This window comes from Sebastes umbrosus, chromosome 3 (assembly GCF_015220745.1).
Source record: "Sebastes umbrosus isolate fSebUmb1 chromosome 3, fSebUmb1.pri, whole genome shotgun sequence".
NCBI classification, from domain to species: Eukaryota; Metazoa; Chordata; class Actinopteri; order Perciformes; family Sebastidae; genus Sebastes; species Sebastes umbrosus.
In genome coordinates this window covers 20,169,355-20,190,069 of record NC_051271.1, presented here as the reverse complement: position 1 = coordinate 20,190,069, position 20,715 = coordinate 20,169,355, and the positions used below count along the sequence as shown (strand labels likewise).

Here is a 20,715-nt window from a genome sequence, read left to right as displayed (position 1 = left end):
GCCACTTCTGCTTGCAATATTAAGAAACCATCATATTCAAAGTTCATCTTCTTCCATCTTCTACAGGCCTCTTGTTCCTCTCGGCCCCTCTGGACTATGAGACACAACGTTTCCACCGTCTGACCGTCCGTGCGGTCGACCACGGACGGCCCTCGCTCTCCTCCAGCCAGACTCTGACAGTGGAGGTGGGGGACGTCAACGACCAGACGCCCGTCTTCAGTCAGAGTGTCTACAACGCCAGCGTGGCGGAGAACAGAGACCCGGGAGAACCAGTGATCAGGGTCTCTGCCATTGATAAAGATTCAGGTAATTGTTATTATCATCATGTTTCTGGTTTAATTATGTGTTGATGGCATTCAGATAAAAGTTAAAAATGGAGAAAAGGCATTCAGTTGATTGTTTAACACACTTATATTCAATCCAGGGCTGTGACTAGTGATTATTTTTTAAATTGATTAATCTACAGATTATTTTCTCAATTGATTTAATAATCCTTTGGTCAACATTTAAAGAATAAAGATATTAACTTTATATGATAGCAGCAAATCCTCACAATTGAGAAGCTTAAAAAATGACCCTAATCAATTAAACGATTATCAAAACATTTCTTATTTTTCTGTCGATTGACTAATCGATAAATCAACTATTTCTTTCAACTCTTATTTTGATAAAATTCTCCAAATCACGTTTTCTCAACTTGTGAGAGTTTGTCCGTTTTAGGCTACTGTAGAAACATGGCAGAGCAACATGCGGACTCCGTGAAGAGGACCCGCTCCCTATGTAGATATGAAGGTCTCATTCTAAGCTAACGAAAACACAACTATTCTTAGTTTCAGGTGATTATACACGAATGGAAACATAGTTATGAATGTTATATTCCATTTCTGCTGATAGATCCCCCTAAATGCTACACACTGTTCCTTTAAACCACATCCCTAGTTTCTAATATAGTGATTTTACAAATATACATACAGTATATGTTTGCGTAGATACAAATTCTGAGGGAGCGTGCTTGTTTTTTAAGTTCAGGCAAATAAAGAAAGAACTGATTTGTTTTGAGAACTGACGGATGTTAAATTAGATCTTCAGGATAGAAGATGTTGCATGTTGTGCAGGTTGTGAAAAACAAAAACACTGGGTTTTGGGCTATATAGATAGAGATCTTTATAGTCCTCTTTGTATCCAAATAAGTTGCTAAAGAAGCGTTTATGTTTTTGTCTCCCTCTGATTGGTATAAGTTACCTTTAAATATCTGTTCTGTCATCATTTTGCTTATTTAAATTTGTTTTCTTTTCTCATCTTAAAACAGACTGCCAATGCTTTCAGTAATGTCATCTCTGTTCTCCTCTCTATTTAGAGATTGATCATTGTTCACTCTATTGTGTCTGGTTTAAGGTTGTGCTTCTTTTCTATTTTATTATTATTTATTTATGTATTTATTTTTTCCTTAGTTATTTATCCAATCCCATCAATCAAATTTGCACATTGAGAAACAACAACAGTTGACCAACTACAATCAAAATATAGAAAAAAAAACATAAAACTGGACGTCCCTAAAATCTCAATTATGTTCTATTAAGAAATAGTTCTTCTCTGAAGTGGAGATGGCAGTTTGCCTCCAGAGTGCCTAGATGGCAGCACTAGCATGCGTCCTTGAGGCCTAAAAGCCTCAAACCACAGACTCAATATGCATAAAACCAAATAGTGACACTTAAAAATGAAATTAACTCATTAAAAAAAGCACCTCAGTTCTAAAATAATGGAGTATTTTATAGATTATGAAGACATGAATAGTTGTTTTTTCGCTTTCTGTGGCATTTAAACCTGTTGTAATATTTAAAAAAAATTGTATGTATTAAATGGCAAAATGGCTGTTTCAGCAGTAGTATATAATTTCCTTTTTATTATCTTTAAAGCAAAGTACCACATGACAAAATACAGCTGAACAGCAGCTCACTGTGCCGTGTTTTGGTTAAACGTCAGCGCTGCCGTGAATCAAGGTTATCGTCTGTTTTGTTTCACTCCATTAACAGTTTAATTGAAACCAACCTCTGCCCCCTTTTTACTTCATGCGTTGTTCCATTTGTGTTTTTTTCTTGTGCTATATGTTCACCGTACATCCCGGCAAATCTCATTCACCTAACCCCCTAATCGCATTCACAAATCTACACATCAGCGCTGTTTATTTTAACACGTTGTGCGCGGGGCCTCCTGAATCCCACCTCATCTCGTCATGTTGACAGTACGAGTCCTTTTAAATAGCGGAGGTGGCAGGAGGATCTGTACAGGAGGGGTTTCAGTGTGAACTGGGGGTGAGAATTATCCAAGAACAGCAAGCACACAGCTCCTCTGGGAGATCTGAAAGGTCCTCTCTCGTGATGATTTCCATAATCCAAGCCATCTGTGCCAATAGGCGCCGTGTTTTCATCTGTCTCCTCGAATCGCCTCGTCTGGCAGCTCAGCCCGCTCTCCCAGCAGTCTTATTTGATTATCATTTGTGCTCTCCCCCCCCCCAACGCTCCCCAAAGATGACCATTGTTTTGTGCCCGTGTCGATCTCTGTATCCAGTTTCCATGTGTTGGAGTCAGTCAGAGGAGAAGTGCAATATGAACGAGTGTGACAGCTAACCTCGGTGTTACTCTGCGCGGCCTGGTTTACAAATGTTCAGATTTTTGTAGTTTTTTTTTAATGAATAGCTGTGCTGTCCTCTGGGTCAAAATTATATTAAAAATACAGCCCATATCTTAAAAAAAATTAGCAAATATCATTCAAAAGTTTCACAGTTGTGTGCACTAAAGAGCTTCTAAACTTCTGTGGAGCTTCTTGGCATCCACAAATGGTCCCTCAACACACTTTTCAGACGGCTAAAAACACAGCTTCTAATGAAATGTGAGTCAATCCAGTAATAGAACCATTGGCAGTAATGTTATTATCCTGACATTATACTCAAATTACAAAAAAAAACATATTTTCTCACTTGACTCCAGAAAAAAAACATCCACATCCACAGAGCAAGCTGTCAGCAGTTTTCATAGAGACTTATTTCTTTGGGAGAAAGTAGTTCCACTGCAAACTGAGGGAGAAGTTTATTTTATATTTGTCAGCATCACTTGCATCCTGTTATTTCCTCACTAAATACTAAAAGCTCTCACATTGACTTTAATCCCTGAACACTGCATCCATTTATTGTCAGAGGACAGATGTACAGCTTCTATACAGATCCTCTGATACTGAAATGATGTAAAACTATATTGTTCAAGGCTAACTTTTGTTCTGTTGGTTAATGTGTGGTTGTAATAGAAGAACTATGTGAGTAGCAGGACCAGACCAGTCCAGTAAAAAGGCCTCAGATTCAGGTTTTGCTCGCCTGTCCAAAGGTGAAACATGACATTGTGTGATTTACTCTACCCCATGGTTGTGTTTCCAATATGGCGTCAGATAAAGCCCGTCTGAAATGGAAGCAGCCATAAACATAGACGCTGAGATGTATCAGTTTTGATTGAAAACATGACCATTATAGAAAGTATTATCTTGTTTTAGACATGAAAAAGACTTATTCATTACAAAGGCAATATAAAGTTTCCAATCACCATGGAAGAATGATATCTGGAATTACCCTAAGCGTAGACATTCAAATTTAAAGAAGACTTCTACACATAGCTACTGTTTATATGTTTAATATACAGCCTGGCAAATGATTTTGGCACCTAAAAGTTCAGTTAAAGAATCCTTTTTATGAGATTTTTGTTTCAGAGAGATTTATAAAAATGGAAGCTAAGACAGAGTACCTGGTGTCCTTCATAATAAGACAAGTTCTCTCTGTTTTTTTTCTGAATTTGTGGATCCATGGCCTGTGTGAATGCACATGCTGGGCACCATGTGGTAGGGATGTAAGAAAATATTGAAAATATCGAGTATCGCAATATTACGTTCTGCGACTATCAATTTTTAATTAATAGTTTACATGCAAAGATGAACTCAGTCAATACTTTATTTCATTTGCAAAGATAAGTACCCTCTCAGTGTATGTGCCCTCTCAAAGTAGCGCTATGATGTTGGATGTTACGGGGACTGTGGTAAATGCAAATGCAGATCCCTCCGTCCTGATTGCATAAAAAAGTCAACTTTTTACACAGATTTTATGCATGTGGTGATGTGTTCTTTATACGACAGTTTTCTGTTTTAGATTTTAAAAATGGTAAAATATCGCCTTACTACTACTACCGCCTTCCTTCCTGCTTTCAGTATCGCAATATATCGCGATATATTGAATCGTAACCCTTATATCATGGTACGTATTGTATCGCCAGATTCTTGCCAGTACACCGCCCTACCATCCGGTGTGGTGTTTGCTTATTTTAGTAGTTTTCCACACATTCTATGAAATGAGGATTTGTTTTGAGGTCTATAGCAGTGCTCTCTCACAGAGTGTGTTAAACATACATTAACCTCCTGTGTTCCTCCCCCAGAGGAGAACGCCGTGGTGTGGTACAGCCTGTTGCCCGGCCCCGGCTACGAGCTCTTCAGCGTCAACCCTTACACCGGTCTGATCACCACCACCTCCTACCTGGACCGAGAGCAGCAGCACCACTTCACGCTCAGAGGTACAACACACGCTCACACACACACTCCGATATAAAGCACACTCTCGTTGTCATCAAGCAGTTTGGGTGATCACGTTTGTCACTTTACTTCAAGGCAGGTATGTTACTTGTGATTTAATAAAATCCTGTGGATGTTGAGATAACAGGGTTTCACACAGAAGCTCCCCGCCTCACCTGAAATAAAGCACGCCTCCGCCAGAGGAAGTTTCATAAATAGAATTTTAAGATTATTAAGCTTCATGGAAAACGTGCAATGGCGCGACATCACACAGTAAAGGCCGTCTATTTAATGAGTAAGACGACTGTTGAAACCACAGTCTTGGCGCTACACGGATAATGATGGAATGCGTCAGGATTTGCCTGATTCAGAGTGGCATTTTACAATGTCAACAGGGAACAAAGAAAACCATCTGAGTTTTTACAAGTTGGGAAAAGTAGTGACAGTCAGTCAGAGGTGGGACCAAGTCATTGTTTTGCAAGTCACAAATGTCCTAAACTTTGACATTCGAGTCCTAAACAAGACATAATGTGCTTTTCACCAAATGAAATGCCATTTGCGTCTCCGTCTGTAATTTTCGACCTGCACGTTTTAGTTTAGTTTTTTGTTGACCACCGCAGTTTTTGTTCGCAAACAAACTTATCTTAGGTATCAATTTTCCAAAGTGGTGCTCAGTGACGTAACGTTAGTTCTTCGTGGTTCTCTCCTGCAACTCGATTGGATGCTGTCGGATTGGTTCAAACAAAGTGGATCTGGGGAAATAAGTGTCGACTTGCTGGGAATGAATAGTATTAAATGAGGGGAAATTAGTTGATTTGTGGCACACTTGAATGACATACTTTTTAATGTTTGGGCTTTGGTGAAGGTATCAAGTATTTTCAAGTCAAAAGGCTCAAGTCCTTGTGAAGTCACGAGTCACTGGGGTTAAAGTCCAAGTCCAGTTGCAAGTCTTCTCTGATTTTGTTCAGTCTAAAGTCATTAATTTTGTGTCACATGACTTGGACTTGAGTCCACACCTCTGCAATCAATCACAATCAGGTACTGATGAGTAAGAAAACATTAAGTTGATGTAAGTTTAAAGTTGGTGTTGGACCTGTATCATCAATGACTGTGATCAGGATTTCCTGAATTAAAATCGCATCCAGTGTGAAACTGAGGATAGAAGCCCAACCAACTATTTGAAAGCCTGTCACTCTCTTCTTTCTACAATGTTCCTGCTTGGCTACACATTTAAGCCAGTAACTTGGCTCAAATCTTCCTACTAAAGGGTTATAAAAATATCTAATATCTAAAAAAAAAATGTAAAGCTGCTAAAACAAAACATATAAAGCCTCTACCAATTCTCTCGTCCTCTGTTTCTCATTCTCTTGACATGCTTCGCAGCCAAAGTCATAAAGAATTCAAGGCCTTTTGTATGAAAGCAACATAACTCAGCAGATTGATTTATGTTGAGGAAACAGTAGACGTTTAAAGGGCTGAGGAGGTACAGTATATCTAACCTCTACTGACTGCACCTTCTGCCTTTTCAAGTGTTTGCTTTCACTCTCTCGTGGGCACGCAGCAATTACATTCAAGCTATTCAGCAGTGTTTAGTGATAAACTGCTTTCAGATGTTTTATCATAATATTTGTACAGTCAGCAGTTCGATGAACAATTAAATATAATAACAAAATATAATGACGGGAAAGAAGAATGAATGAACGTTTTGAGGTTGTGCCAGAATCACGCTGGATTATTGGGAAATACCGAAATATGTGGGGACAGTTTTCTCTGGCTGTGGATGAATTTGGAAAGAAATAAAAGTTATTTTCAGCGTGTATTAAAAGCTGTCGCAGTATTCGTTGTGTTGACAGTATTATTTTTTATTATTCTTCAGGTCTGTACTGCATTTAAAAATCAGTTCAGTCATTGTGGTGAGCAAAACTGTTTATTTCCATACAGTGTCACATGTAATACTTATTTCTCCAATATAGTAAATTACTGTTGAATGAGCTATTATAATAACAGTCTGTGGCCTCTTTGAGCTGTTTACCAATAGTTGTATTTCATATTTATTTGTGCTAACGGCATGGCACATACTGTCTTTCGGTCGCTTTGGTTTAACAACTTTTGTATGATTTTTCATGAAACTTAATGTTCTCCAGAGGATGAATCCTACTGACTTTGTTGAACCCCTGAATTTACTTCCCCCGCCATCATCAGGTCAAAATATTAATGTCTCCAATACTTTGGTTTATGACCACATATATGCAAATCTAATGTTATTCCCATCAGCCTCAGTTGTTTTTTGTGTTTAAACATTATACCGGCTAAATACCTATAAGTTAGAGGTGTCATTGTTAGCATGTTGACATCAGCAGACTCTTAGGCTTCGTCTGAAATCGCATACTATGCACTACATACCCAATATTTGTGCTATCATTCAACATACTTTTCTGTGAATAAACAGTAGCATGAATCTTTTCGGACACACTGAACTGTAATTTACGTCGCTGCTTCCTGAGAGCGGAGAGTTGGAGACACATAACCATGTTGGGAACTCGTGCCAACCTCATGTGACCAAATGATGATTTGTGAGAATCATAAAGTCTGAACTAATTTATTACACCTAAAGCAAAGGTGAATCTTATACTTACACTTACATTGAAGCGTTATTGACGTTACAGAGCTGTCAACCAATGTCTGTCATGAACGTTTTTAATACTACTGCATTGCATTGTGGGATATTTATGCTGCTTTCGTGTCCAGTATTTGCATACTGTATTATTTCACCTGAAATAGTATGCAATTTGCGTACTATTGGTTTCATACTAGGGGGTGTAAGAAAATATTAAATATTGAATATCGCAATATTATGTTTTGTGATACTGTATTGATTTTTAATTAAGTTTACATGCAAAGATGAACTCAGTCAATATTTAATTTGCAAAGAGATGCTCCCTCTCAGTGTGTGTGCCCTCTCAAAGTAGTGCTATGATGTTGGATGTTACAGGGACTGTGGTAAATACAAATGCACATCCCACTGTTCTGATTGCATAACTCAGATTTTATGCATCTTTATACTATAACAGACTTCAAAAGTTGCAATATATCGCAATATAATCGTCACCAATTGAATCGTAACCCCTGTATCATGATATGCCAGATTCTTGCCAGTACTCAGCCCTATTTCATACTAGGGTTTCGGACATACTAGAAAATCTCACATATTGTTTTAGCGTACTTAATAGCATGTTAGTATGGAATTTCGGATGCAACCTCAGTCTTGTTCCCTTATTCCCATGGATTTAAGTCCAGGAAATAAATAAGAACCATGGGCGTCATTGTGGCCAAGTGATTAAGACACATATATACTGTGATCACAATGTCCCTGGTTCAATTACTGATTTCACAGGACTAACAGAATAAAATAAAATTATACAGAGGTTTCTTCAGCGAGCGTGAGCCGTGAGGTGTGAATTCCCTTTGATTACTGTCTGCAGTCCAGGCTCGCGACAGTAGCCCGCGGCCTCTGTCGGGCACGGCCACAGTGCTGTGCTCCGTGCTGGATGACAATGACAACCCTCCGGAGTTCATGCAGTCGTCCTTCCAGATCAGCCTGCCAGAAAACCTGCCTCCTGGGGTGGTCCACACGGCTCAGGCCTCTGATCCAGACCACGGGGAAAATGGAACCATACACTACTCCATTTTAGGTAAGGAGCCTGTGTATCGAGCTATTCGGATCATGATTTGGTAGTTTTGGCTATCAGTAATAACGTTATACTTACCAAGTTAATAGCTTAGATCTGGGAACTCATCGACATTGTGATGTAAGCCAAACTCATTCGACTTTCCAGTTTTTACCTTCAAATAAAGTGTTTTAGATAATCTGGCTAAACTGTCCGCTCATGTCGAACTTAGTCATAACAATGTTGTCAATTACTTTGGTGATAAATGTTACCATAATGGATAGAAGTAATGGACAAATGTACAAAAAAATAAGACCCAATCTGTGGTAAGAATTATGCTTTAATCTCTATCCGCTGTCTTTAGGTGAGGACTACAGAGGTCGCTTCACCATCAACAGCCACACGGGTGTTGTCAGCACCACGCAGGTCCTTGACCGCGAGGAAAGGCAGAATTACACACTCACCATACAGGCCCGTGACTACGGCCCCGCGCCGCTCAGCTCCTCCACCCAACTCCAGCTGTTGCTACTGGACCAGAACGACAACATCCCCTCCTTCACCCGTAAGAGCTACCACGCCTTCATCAGCGAGGGCCTACCTGCAGGAGCGGAGGTCCTGCGCGTCGGTGCCTTCGATCCTGACGAGGGGTCCAACGGGGACCTGACCTACTCTCTGACAGAGGACAGCAGCCAGGGGGCCTTCTCGGTGGACGCTTACACAGGAGTGATCCGCACCACCAGGTCTCTGGACAGAGAGAGCCGGGCCCAGTACACCCTCAAAGCCGTGGCTACCGACGGCTGCACCCAAGGGCCGCTGAGCTCCGTGGCGTCGCTGACCATACAGGTGGAGGATGTGAACGACAATGTGCCGGTCTGCGAGCAGAATCCCATCAACGCGTGGGTTTCCATGAGGAACCTACCAAACCAGATAGTAACCACGGTGGCGGCAACAGACGGCGACCAGGGTGACAACGGGACGATACAGTTTATGTTGTCCGACGAGGAGAACCTGTTTGACGTCAACAGCGAGTCGGGAGAGATTTCACTAAGGAGACGAGTGAGAGCAGGTTTCTCAGGGAGGAAGCTGCAGGTTGTGGTTTCAGATAAAGGACGACCTGCTTTAACCTCCACCTGCCTGGTTTTCATCCATCTGAAGGGAGAACACGAAGGACTGCAGTTCACAAACAAAGTGTACAACGCTACTGTCAAGGAGAACAGTAGAGCTGGTACGTTTTACCACCTCTGTTCCTTCTGTATTCACTGATACCATTAGACCCACACCAGACCCGTTTTTGTCTTTTTTAGAGGGGAGATAGCAGGTCAATAATATATGTCACATAGAAGTGGTGTACATCATCTGAAAGCTGGGAACCTGAAGATTAATTTGAGATTCAGCTCAGCACGATGTGTCAAGTTGTTCTAGTCATAAATTAGAAATAAACATGAATTAATTAATTAAAGTTGTTGTAGCAATTTTGGGTTGATACCATTTGTTACACAGATTGGGTGCTAAATTTAACCAGTTTTTACCACTCAAGAATTGATACAAATGATCAAAAATCCCTCCAAAATATCACTTTAAGACACCAAGACCTTGAGGAACAGCATAGAACAAGCCATGTTGTGGTTTGGTATCAAACACTTTTGACATTTGAAGATTTCTGCAAGAATGCATTTTTCGGCGATTAGATGGCGAGCACAAACTGCTCAGAAACCCCCTTATTGTCAATCCACGCTTTGGAAAGTTATTTAGCCTCTTTCCAGAAATGCTAGCATGACATATTTCCTCAGGTTTTCTAGTTTCATATGACATCTGTGTCTTCACACTAGCTCTAAAACTGAACCTGCTACAGCCTCTGAAAGACAGTAAAATTGGTCAGGATCGCGGGTCTTAAGGGATTAAAAACCTCACCAATGTTTTCACTCTCTCTTTGTCAAGGCACTTGGATTGCGAAAGTGGAGGCCAGTGACCAAACCAACAGCAGACAAAGGATCACGTACACCATATTTAGCGGCAACGAGAATCATATTTTCTCCATCAGCCGTCACACGGGTAAGAAACAAAACAAAAACATTGCATTCGTTCCTTTCTTTCCTCCGTCCATCCAAAGTTGTTGCAGGAGTTCGCTGGTTATGATTAGCAGATGGTGTTCATGCCAGCTTTCATCATTTGAGTTATGCTAATAGCACAAATTCTCGTTCACTCGTCCATTTTATTTTCCACTAAAGCATCCAGAAAATAACTTTTGATTTTCCAGTCCGCACAATTGTTTATGTTTAACCACTATGAGCTTCTAATCCAAACATCATATTACGTTCTGTGTCTCCCTTCAAAATGCTCTTTCAACTTATCTGCTTCATCTGGTTGTTTATATACAAGTATTTCCTAAATAATTATGATTGTTGCCTGTCTGATTTTATCATATTCTTCCCCAAACTCTTAATGGATTCATGTCTACGTAAAGTAGTTATACTTGAATGCACATTATTATACTGACATAGGAGCAAATACCTTTTTTTATGGTTACCACAAAGAGTTGAACCTAAAAGTGCTTCTGTCAGCACCTTTTAATACATAAAAAGTTATGTTTTTCTTTCCTTTATGTAATTTTCCCTGATCTGATTTAAAAAACACAACTTTGAAATACAACGGGCTGCACTAGTCACTAATGTTGGGTTTGCACAGTTACCTTATCTTCTTCCTCTCATTCAGGTGAGATCCGTGTGCAGAAAGATAACTCCTTGGACTTCGAGGTGAGCCCTCAGATCCAGCTGGTGGTGCTGGCTGACAACGGGCTGCAGACGGCTCACTGCAGGGTCTCCATCAGCCTGCTGGACATGAACGACAACGCACCGGTGTTTGAACACAGCAGCTACAGAACAGCTGTCTGGGAGGGGCAAGTGCACAACACCTATATCATGCAGGTAGATGCTATAAATATGTAAACCCTCTTTGACATCAGAAATACCAAGCAGGTATATCGAAGGTTACATTATTGTAAACCTAGTTCTATAAGCCAGTGGTTCCCAAACTGGGGGGCGGGACCCCTAAGGGGGGCCCAGAGTTATAAAGGGAGGGCGGGGGTGGGTTTGGGAACCACTGCTATAAGCACAGGTGGAGCCCTCTACTGGACTCCATGGGTATTACTCACCTCCAATCATGAGCACACATTCACCCACTGAAAATTTGCGTAAGCGCAGCCGGACGATCAGGACGTGCGTATCCGAATACGTGCGTTACCACAGTATATAAGGCAGCACACATCGCTGTCTGTCATCCTCCACGCTCTTCAGCAACTGGTGCAAAAGCGGCAGGGCCTCCTTGGTAGAGGGCTCCGCCTGTGCTTATAGAACTAGGGTTACAATATCGTAACCTTCGTTCTAACTCACACAGGCTAGGCCCTCTACTGGACTTTATGCACGCCCTGCCGCGACATAACACACACCAATCTTTACCGGCTAGAGGTTAGTCGCCGCAGCCCGCCTACATCTTTACAACCCAGGCCGACCCCAGTCAACCCAGTAAGTATGCAACTGAACTGGGTATAGCCACGGCCTAACCCTGCAAGGACAGTGGGTGAATCGCCATTCGCTGAGGAGAAAAAGGATGGCAGACAGCGATGTGTACCGCCTTACCGGGGGTCCACGTGTATTGGGTACACACGTCCTGATTGTCCCGCTACGCTTATGCAAATTTTCAGTTGGCAAATGCATACTTCTGATTGGAGGACAGTATTAACCATAGAGTCCAGTAGAGGGCGGAGCCTGTGTGAGTTAGAACATATATTTAGTTGTGATAATTGGTGATGTGATTTTATTAACTACTGCCCGTATTTTCTGCAGGTGTTTGCGTCTGATGCTGACAGCGGGATGAACGGGCAGATTGAGTACTCCATCGTGTCCGGTAACTCTAACGAAGCATTCGTCTTAGACACTGTTCGTGGGATTCTTGCTACCAATGTCTTGCTGGACCGCGAGATCACCCCGTCATACAAGTACGCCCACCTCACGTATTAAAAAGTATTATTTGACCATTTCTAGAATGTATGACAGTCGAGACAAAAGTAGATCCGTAAGTTTCTACTTATGAAATAGAGAGTGTGTCACCAGCCTCTGTGAGTTTTCTGAGCAAGGGATAATGTAAAGCGAGCGGGTCATTGTTGCAAAATAACCCCTGACAGGGCGATGTGAATCTTGCATCGCCCTGAAGGGGTTTATTTCACAACAATGACCCGCTCGTTGTACATTATCCCTCTTATTACACAGCTACTTACTTAAGAAATCAGTAATTTGACACAAAAATGGTCATCCAAACTCGGAGATCAGAACTGCATCCATAGTAACGGTCTGTTATATATAACAGCGATAAATAAATTAGGGGACCGTAGATTGCCGTAATTGACCAATCAGAATTCAACAAAGCCGTGTAATTATAAAGGATTCAAATTGAATCATAAAACTATTTAACAACAATTCTGTTTGCATCCAACAGATACACATCACATGAGTCTTTGCCACTGGCACACAGTCAAACCCTTGTGGAATTTGTAGTTGTTGAATGCTGACAAAATAATGATTGTTTTATCTTTGTTAGGAGATGGAGAGAAGACCTGTTTATTAGTTTAAATTAGTTTAAATGGGAAGTCATTAAATGTAAAGTCAACTCCTGGTGTGTGTGGTTACAGTAAGAGGGCCAATGTGGTACTATGGGGCCAGTTTCACAAATTGTCAGTATAAGTGTCAGTATTATTATGTTTGACAAATCATTGACTATGTTTGCATGCACAAAATATGTTTTTTGCTCTGAAAAAGACAATATTAATCAGAAAATGCTCCATTCGGAATAAGGCCTAATTCGGCACATGCAAACGGAATTTGCGGTTTCACATGACTCATATCAAATTCTGAATAATAGTGTAATATTAGTGTGCACGTAAATGTAGTCATTGTTCTACTGTAAATGAATGTAATGGAAATGAAGGAAATTGCATCTTGCAAATTTGATGAAATGGGCCCCGTAATCTGTTCATGTGCACTGCCTCTATTTTTATCAAAATGTAGTTCAGTACAACAGTCAAAAATCTGCTCAAGTGAAAGTAGAAATACTGATTTTAAAATGAACTCAAAAAGTACAAATACCTAAAATGTCTGCTCATTTCTGTTATTGAGAGTAGTGACATCATTTGAATGAATGAATGAATAGTTTTATTTTGGTCATACATCAAAAAGAACACAACTTTATAATCTGCGAATATAAACCAACACTGTATCCATTTCACACAACAACGTTCGTATAACCAATGACCGAAAAGGAATAGGCGAAGCCCAAAGGCTTATTTTTGCCTATTCTATACAATCCATAAAATAACCCAGAATATCAGCATTACAAAGTAAACAATAAAATTGACTCTAAATTGTAATTCTTACTTATTTCACATTTTAATCATTTTACACTGTAATCCTTAATTATTGATCATTTTAAGGCTTTTTTGAAGCTCAACAGAGAGCTACAAAATGTCAACTCATCACTAAGCCCGTTCCATAATTTGACTCCCAAAACTGACACACATCTATATTTTACATTGGTCCTCACTTTACCTGTTTCAAAAATACACAACCCTCTTAAACTATAATGTCCTTCTCTTAATTTAAAAAAAAAAATGTGAATACTAATTTGTTTACTGCCTTTAAATTACAGGCTGGTTCTGCAGGCAGCAGACAGGGGGAACCCTCCGCTCAGCAGCACCGTCGCTATCAGGGTCCAAGTGGTGGACGTCAATGACAACGGCCCTGCCATCCCCCCCATGGAGCCCGTGGTCATAGCAGAGAGTAATACCAACCCCCACTGCTCTCTGACTGCTTGCAATAATTCAGATACAAACACTGTCTATGTTCTTTGTCTATTTGTGGACTTATTTTGACGTCTTCTGTTTTACTGTAGATCTGCCTGCAGGTTACATGGTCACCCAGGTGACTGCAAACGACGTGGACCTGAGCTCAACCATCACCTACGGCTTTTCAGACAATAGCAGCACCAATTTCCCTTTTGCTATTGACCGATACACTGGTGTGGTCACCCTGACTCGAGCCTTGGACTATGAGGAGCAGACAGAGTACACGTTGACAGTCTGGGCATCTGATTCCCTCCACCAGACCACCGGAGAGGTCAAAGTTCAAGTACTTGACGTCAATGACAACGCCCCAGTCTTCACCAAGGTCTCCTACCAGGTACAGATGATATATTTATCGATCAAGGCCAACTGGTTGATGTCAACAAGCCATGAATAAAACGGTATACGCATGTTGTTATTATAAAATGACAAAAGGAACAATCTTCTAAAAAAGCATGGCATATTCAGGATTTACAAGTTGTAATATAAAGTTGTTCATTAACGCTTTATTAAAATGATTAACGAGGACAACTTTTGGGTTGCCAGGTTCTAAAATACACACATAGTCCCTGAGTATAACTTGGTCTGTCTTTTGTGTGTAATCCTTTATTGATGACTTACTAACATGAAGTGCAGACTTGATGGCTTATTAGAAACTAAGTCATTAAAGAGGTAATCCGGTGATTTGGTCTGTCGCTCAAACAGAGCGTTTCAGACAGAGGGTAAAAAGAGATGCTTCAGCACAGCTGGTATGAGAAAAGTAAAGTTTATGTTTTTAGTCAAGTTTTTGAACATTAAAGCATGTAAACATGTTCTAGTAGAAACCCAAAATACAAGTATGCACCTGCAAATAAGCATAATAGGTCCTCTTTAATGTATGGGTTTTGTTCCAGATAATCACTGCGACAATTTCGCTCAGTTTAAGAGTGGGACTTTCCATTTGAGGGGTCCTCTTGGCGAAATAAAGAGTTAACTAAAGTTATAATAGAGTTATAAAGCATTAATAAATGTTTAATAACCTTATTAGAAAGTGGTATCTGACTGAATATACAGAGTATACATTATGATCTTGCTGCAGATGTGACTCATTATTGGTTCTCTCTTCAAGGTGGAGTTGTCAGAGTTGGTTTCAGCAGACACGTTAGTTTTGTCAGTGTCTGCAACCGACAGAGACTCTGGACTCAACGGCAAGATCACCTACAGACTGCTTTCATCTCCTTTACAAGGCTTTTACATCGAGCCAGACAATGGTAAGAACAGCTTAACTGATGGAAAAGACATCCTGCAAATAGTTCAGATATAAATGTCTCATTGACGGTAAACCCTCACTGTATGCATATGCAGTGTATAGAAGGAGAGGTTAAGAAGTCACCAGAAGGATAAAACAATGATCCAAGATGTATTGCAGTTCTTCTGTAAAACACATTACCTCAAGCTTTACAAGTTTCATGACTTATGACTGTCTGGTGGTCTGATTTTCATATTCATCCCTCTTATTCTCTCCATTAAAATCAGTTTTTCTGGCATAGTTAAAGGGGCACATGCCAAAAAAAGGGCATAGAGAAAGTCTTTGCCTGCAGCGTACAGTATCAGAGGTTACTGAGAGTTGTCATTCTGCCAGTAGCAGTATATTTCTCCAGTGTTTATATTTTTCTAGTCTTGGATGTACAAGGGAGTTCCTTGGACAGGGGGAGAGAGAAGCAGCGGAGAAGGCAATTAGAAGGCATTGAGATAAAGTGCTTGAGAGGAGCCATGCCTATCCTATTATCTCCCTTTTAAAAATGTCTAAACCAAAGAAAGAAGATAAATCCTGCAGAGCTGAAATGTATCCACCCCTCCTCAGTTCTGGCCAGTCTTTTCCACTCAAGTGTGATTTATGGGCTTTCTATCATGTTTGAACTCCAAAGTTTAATATCAAAGAAATGTATTTGCCCATGTTTTGCGGTGAGGAGCACAAATGCAAAGTGAAAATTGCATCAATGTTGACTAAAGCTCTCTAAATCCCAAACTTTAATATGGTGCTCTTTGTGGTGCGCTGCCTCTCAGTTTTTCCATACCTATTTGTTTCACAGATAATGAATGGTGCAGCTTTAGAGCAGAGCCCGAGAATAAATAAAGTCATCATGTCGAAAAGTTTAAATTGCAGTGAAGTGGAACAATAAATTGGACGGACAAACACTTTATTGTCATCCAACAAGAACATTTGCTGTTACCGGCTTGCATATGGAATTCATTAGAATAGTTACACAGGAAATGATGTTGCATTGCGGTGTCTAATGACCAGTACAATTTTGATTTAACTCACAGTATATTGTCATATAAGCAGACATGTTTTATAGTTCTTAATTCAAAGAGAAACAAATCCAAGAACAATCTGTGTATTTGTTAAACCATCTGTTAAATCAGTCAAAAAGAGTTTTATAGTTTTACATTGGTGAGGCCAGATGTCAGGTTTTTCCTAAAGCTTTTCTAAGCAGTTTCATTGTAAGACAAAATCAACATATGTTCTAATGAGTGTTCAATATCATGTTTTGATAACAGTGAAACAGATTTTAGTATTAGATTTTTTTGGACACTGAAATCTGATATATTATGTTCTTATAAAGTTGTTATGGCAGTTATATCACTGACGGTGCAACATATTGAACTGAGGGTGCAATGCATGCTTTTGCACGCTTGGTAATGCAGCGTTACTTGGATTAATAACTGTAATATAATTACTGATTTAGAAATTGTAATACTATTACTGGGTAAAATAATAATATTACAGTAATGCATTACTGTAAAACAACAACAATTAGCTAAAGTAGCTAAAAAGTTCTATTGTTCATCACTATGAGCAACTTCCACGCTGCACAGTCATTGGATCCATTTCTAATTCTGATTAGTGCAGCTTTAGAAAAACTGATTCACTCACGAACACATGATTTGTCTTGCAGGAACTGTTTTCACCAATAAGCCCTTAAAGGCCATCACAAACAGCAACCTGATCCATCTACTGGTTGAGGCCAAAGACAAAGGCGATCCTGTGCAGTCTACTGTCACCTCCATAGATGTGCTGATCCTGGACACCAACGACCATGCGCCTTTGTTCCACCAAGACATCTACACGCTCACCGTCCCAGAGGACACGCCCACTGACACCACCCTACTGACCCTGTCTGCAGAGGACCAAGACTGGAGCCCTGAAAACACCCATTTGGACTACGACATCATCAGGGGAAATGAGGAGAGGCGATTCTGTCTGGAAGTAAAAATGGTTCAGGTTGAGAATCAGATGAGAAATGTAGGAAAACTTGTTCTGTGTAACCCTTTAGACCGTGAGAACACGGAGAGCTATGCATTAACAGTGAGCGTGTCAGATCGAGGAACGCCTCCACTGAACAGCTCTGCTGTCATTATGGTGACTGTGACAGACTGCAATGACAATGCCCCCGTCTTTTCCAGCACAGGATACCATGCGCAGGTGAGTGAAAACAGCCATGTAGGAACCAGGCTGGTCCAGGTCAGTGCTCAGGATCCTGACCTGGGACCTAACGGCCTGTTGCGGTACGACATTATTTCGGGGAACAGCAAAGGTCACATCAAGCTCAACCCTCACTCTGGCCTTCTGGTGGTCAACCACTCGCTTGACTATGAGGAAGACTCAAAATACACCCTCACCATCCGAGCATCTGATGGCGGTGAATCATCTGAAGAACGTAAAGTTGCGTTCACAGTGGTCTTCATCACAGTGTTGGATGAAAATGACAATACTCCATACTTCATGTTCCCTACGATTAACTGTTCTGTGCTGGAGAACCTCCCAGCGTTTACCCACACCTGTTCTGTCCATGCTGTCGACAATGACTTAGGCCCCTACGGCCAGCTTGCCTACTCAATTGTGTCCTCCTGCTTCATGGACTATGGCAGTGGCAGCCCTGAGAAGAAAGAGGCCTTCGCCATTGACCCTCTAACAGGCGACATTCACACCAGACAGACCTTTGACTACGAACGCGAGAGTGAGTACTGCTTTGTAGTGGAGGCCAGGGACAAAGGCAACAAAGCAGCTACAGTGAGAGTGCAGGTGACCATCAAGGGAGTGGATGAGTTCAGTCCAGTCTTCACCCAAAAGCAGTACCACTTCCTCCTGCCAGAAAATGCCAGGCCTGGTGAGCCAGTCGGTTATGTGATGGCGATGGACCATGATGGAGGGGTGGACGGGCTGGTGGAGTACTCCTTTGTGAAGTCATCGCCGTTTTTCTCAATAAACAAAACAATTGGTGCCATTTTTGTGTCGGGTAATGTGTATCACAGACGAGGCAGCCATGAGGACATGGTGGAGCTGGTCGTGTCTGCCAGTAGTCCCAGATTGGCCTCCAGGACCACCGCCTGCCGAGTTTTCGTCAATATCTCCAGCTCAGCGGAAGCACTCACCGGGGTGCCTCTTGATGCACACATGCTCAGTTTGAGTGTCTCACTAATCATGTTCCTCCTTGTCCTCCTCATTTTTGTGGGCTTGGTTCTCCGGTACAAGATCAAGGAAGCGGCAATCAAAAAGGCTGCTGCTATTGCCTTGAACTTGAACTGTGGCACAAACTCATTTGGTAGATCCAATGGCCAAAGTGCCATCTCTCTGAAGGAGATGAAACGGCCCAGCATCTTGGTGACCAAGAGGGACACATCGAACCCATACAATCAGTCAGACTCGAGCGGCCGTGGATCAGCAGAAGGTGAGACAGCTGAAGACCAGGAGATCAAGTGGATTAATCAGTACCCCTGCCGTAAAAGAGATGAATCTGTGCAAGGCAACCAGGCCACAGAGATCCCAGACTCTGCTTTACCTGGGGACGATATCTCCTGCCACTCTATCGATGTAGGGCCGGAGCACATTGTATCTGTCAATAAGCGTTTAGTCTCGGGCATGGCCAGTACGGAAAGCCTCCACCACTTCAAAGAGGAGGGAGGAGGTGAGGGACTACTTCCTGCGATACTTAGGGTGAGGGATTTGGAGGAGAGCATGAGGACAAATGGGTACGCTCCCCTCTCGGAAGCCCAGGCCTCTGCAGATTCTCTCTCTTCACTGATGTGTCTAGAGGAGCAGATGCACGGCAGCTACAACTGGGACTATGTTTTGGACTGGGAGCCACGCTTCCAGACTATGGCCTCCGTTTTCACCGATATCGGGATGCTCCCTGACGAGGAGCTTCAAGGCGGCCGTGAGGACTTCGCAGCGGAGGCCAGCTGTCTCATGTACCCACCGCCTCTTATAACGGGAGTGGCTCAGCCCGGCATTAGGACTGTACCTCCACGAAAGCCGGGGCGTATGCCAAGCCTGAGAAGGAAGCCCTCTTCCCGTAGATATGCGTATTCCCCCTTATCCAGGAACACAGGACTTACCCCCTCAGCCATGACGCCCACATTCTCCCCATCACTGACTTCCCTCACCATTAAGACCCCCAGTGCCTCACCAGTTGTCTCTGAGACCGGGGTGGGGGGTATCAGACTTGACTCAGGGCCCCTCACTGCAAGCCTATTGGAGGCAGAAATCCAGGTGTAGACATGAACTTTGATCAAGTTTATCTGTGACATTCACTTCCATCTTTCATTCACCATCTGAAGGTATTTCCCATAGTATTTTAAGGGACACAATTTAGTTTTCATTTTGGTTTATTGAAAATATTCATACATTTTTTATGGTTTTAGACTCATGGGTGAGTTTAGTCTCAAAGGGGCGATACCAGGCAAAGTTGTCATTTGAACATAATGTAGTCATTTAATTGCTTAGATTGAGGTTGATTTCATAACTCGCTTCTGTAATAAAACGAATATCTGGAAAAGCCCGAACTCAGTCTTGCATTATATTCTTATAATGCAGCACTTTGAATGAGAGCAGATGTGCGTGTCAGCAATTAATTATTGAGTGTTTTATTGTAAACATGTTTATACTGTATGTGCAGAAAATGAAACACTTTGTTATTGCGGTTGGTTGCAGCTTCTAAATGGAAACCTTTCAAGGTTGGTTTAACTTTAATAAGCAAAGAAAGGCAACATTGTTCTGTGGTTGAGTTCTTCTTCCTGGAATCATAAAAACCAGGATTTTAAATACGGACCCATTTTTGCCTCCCTCTTCATTAATATATTCTGCCAATAAAATGCCAATGAAATCCCATGAAGAACAGAACTTATTTTATTCCTTCAATCTAGGACCGTTCTTAATTTTCATGTTATATTACGTCTTTCAAAGCTAGAAAAGAGTCAAGGCTTATGCAGACAAAACTAAAAACATATGCGGGATTCTTCACTGACGCTAACTGTACGGATTCAAGAAATGGGATTATATTGTCCTGCTGTCACTGCTCAGCGTGATGGCAGATTTTCATAAACTACTCCCAGGTTCTGGCTATTTTACTTTTTTTTCTCATGAACAGAAATGGTCTGTTCCCTTCATGATTGTTTTTGTGTGTGCTGACTGTAGACTACGGACATCCTATTATTAAACAGCACTTTATGTACAATTTCCAGAGAATTGTATGAGTTTAAATATTAATACATTTGCAAATAACTTTGCAATAA

General features: G+C 41.3%; 1 protein-coding gene across 1 annotated transcript in view; it reads left to right on the top strand.

Annotated features, from left to right (window-relative positions):
• The window catches only part of dchs2 (dachsous cadherin-related 2), a 39,143-nt gene extending 18,428 nt beyond the window's left edge, over positions 1 to 20,715 (top strand). Inside the window, exons 11-21 of the mRNA XM_037764882.1 lie at positions 67 to 306; positions 4,470 to 4,604; positions 8,085 to 8,294; positions 8,635 to 9,495; positions 10,209 to 10,322; positions 10,983 to 11,194; positions 12,113 to 12,264; positions 13,968 to 14,098; positions 14,211 to 14,497; positions 15,269 to 15,410; positions 17,100 to 20,715. Coding sequence (XP_037620810.1) covers positions 67 to 306; positions 4,470 to 4,604; positions 8,085 to 8,294; positions 8,635 to 9,495; positions 10,209 to 10,322; positions 10,983 to 11,194; positions 12,113 to 12,264; positions 13,968 to 14,098; positions 14,211 to 14,497; positions 15,269 to 15,410; positions 17,100 to 19,699 — 5,084 coding nt within the window. The 3' untranslated portion in view covers positions 19,700 to 20,715. The remainder of the gene's footprint in view (positions 1 to 66; positions 307 to 4,469; positions 4,605 to 8,084; positions 8,295 to 8,634; positions 9,496 to 10,208; positions 10,323 to 10,982; positions 11,195 to 12,112; positions 12,265 to 13,967; positions 14,099 to 14,210; positions 14,498 to 15,268; positions 15,411 to 17,099) is intronic.